The sequence below is a fragment of the Buceros rhinoceros genome, unplaced genomic scaffold, assembly GCF_000710305.1.
Source record: "Buceros rhinoceros silvestris isolate BGI_N320 unplaced genomic scaffold, ASM71030v1 scaffold22566, whole genome shotgun sequence".
NCBI classification, from domain to species: domain Eukaryota; kingdom Metazoa; phylum Chordata; class Aves; order Bucerotiformes; family Bucerotidae; genus Buceros; species Buceros rhinoceros.
The window spans coordinates 1-780 of record NW_010418390.1 but is presented as its reverse complement, the minus strand read 5'-3'; the positions used below and the strand labels follow the sequence as shown (position 1 = coordinate 780).

The window sequence follows — 780 nt, the reverse complement described above, 5'->3', positions numbered from 1 at the left end:
GGCGCAGGCAGGACTCACCTACAGAGCATCCAGCATGCATTTGTCTGCGGGAGGAAGAAAAGAGGAGATCAGCTCCTCAGGGGCTGGGGGACCACTGACCCCCGAGGGACCCCGCATGGACACCCCACTGCTGGCCCCGCACAAGTCCCTCTTGGCCCCCCAGGGTACCTCCTCCCACCGCTCCCCTGCCCCTCCAGCTTCTCACCCGTCTCGGGCAGGATGGTGATCTCTTCATCTGTCAGGCCCAGCTCCTTGGAGAACTCAGTGAACCTCTCCAGGCGCTCGGGACTGATCTTCTTTGTCCGGCCTGTGACCGAGAGCAGGGTGAGAGGCAGCTCCCTGCACCCCCCAGAGAGGGGTCGTGCTGCCCCAGGGCTCAGGCAGCCCAGCAAAGGCCAGGTTCTTCCGGAAGGGGATCCCCACCCAGCTGTCCCATGGGTCATGCCAGCTTGGGAGGAACATGCTGCCCTCCTCCAGTGGGAGGGATCCCCCACTGAGGACTTCCCGGGGAGCCCCGGGGTGGTGATGGGGTGGGCAGCACGGGGGCTTCGGGGCAAACGTACTGTAGAGCAGCACCATGGTGGAGGAGCTGGTGTCCTTGTTGATCTGGGTGGCCACCAATGCGTACTCATTGTAGTTAGTGTCCACCACGCGGATGTCTTGCTTGCTGCCCCAGCCTGTGGGGACAGGGAGGACATGGCTCAGCCCCGGCTCCCAGCCAGCCCCGAGGCACTGCGTGAGGGCAGGAGCAGGGACAGGCCACACACAGCGAGGCTGGGC

The 780-nt window shown here is 65.0% G+C and overlaps 1 protein-coding gene across 1 annotated transcript in view; it reads right to left on the bottom strand.

Annotated features, from left to right (window-relative positions):
- Positions 1-677, bottom strand: part of LCN15 (lipocalin 15) — a gene marked incomplete at both ends in the record, with an annotated part of 7,689 nt that extends 7,012 nt beyond the window's left edge. Inside the window, 3 exons of the mRNA XM_010138538.1 lie at positions 23-44; positions 169-307; positions 564-677. Coding sequence (XP_010136840.1) covers positions 23-44; positions 169-307; positions 564-677 — 275 coding nt within the window. The remainder of the gene's footprint in view (positions 1-22; positions 45-168; positions 308-563) is intronic.
- Between the last annotated feature and the right edge of the window lie 103 nt (positions 678-780).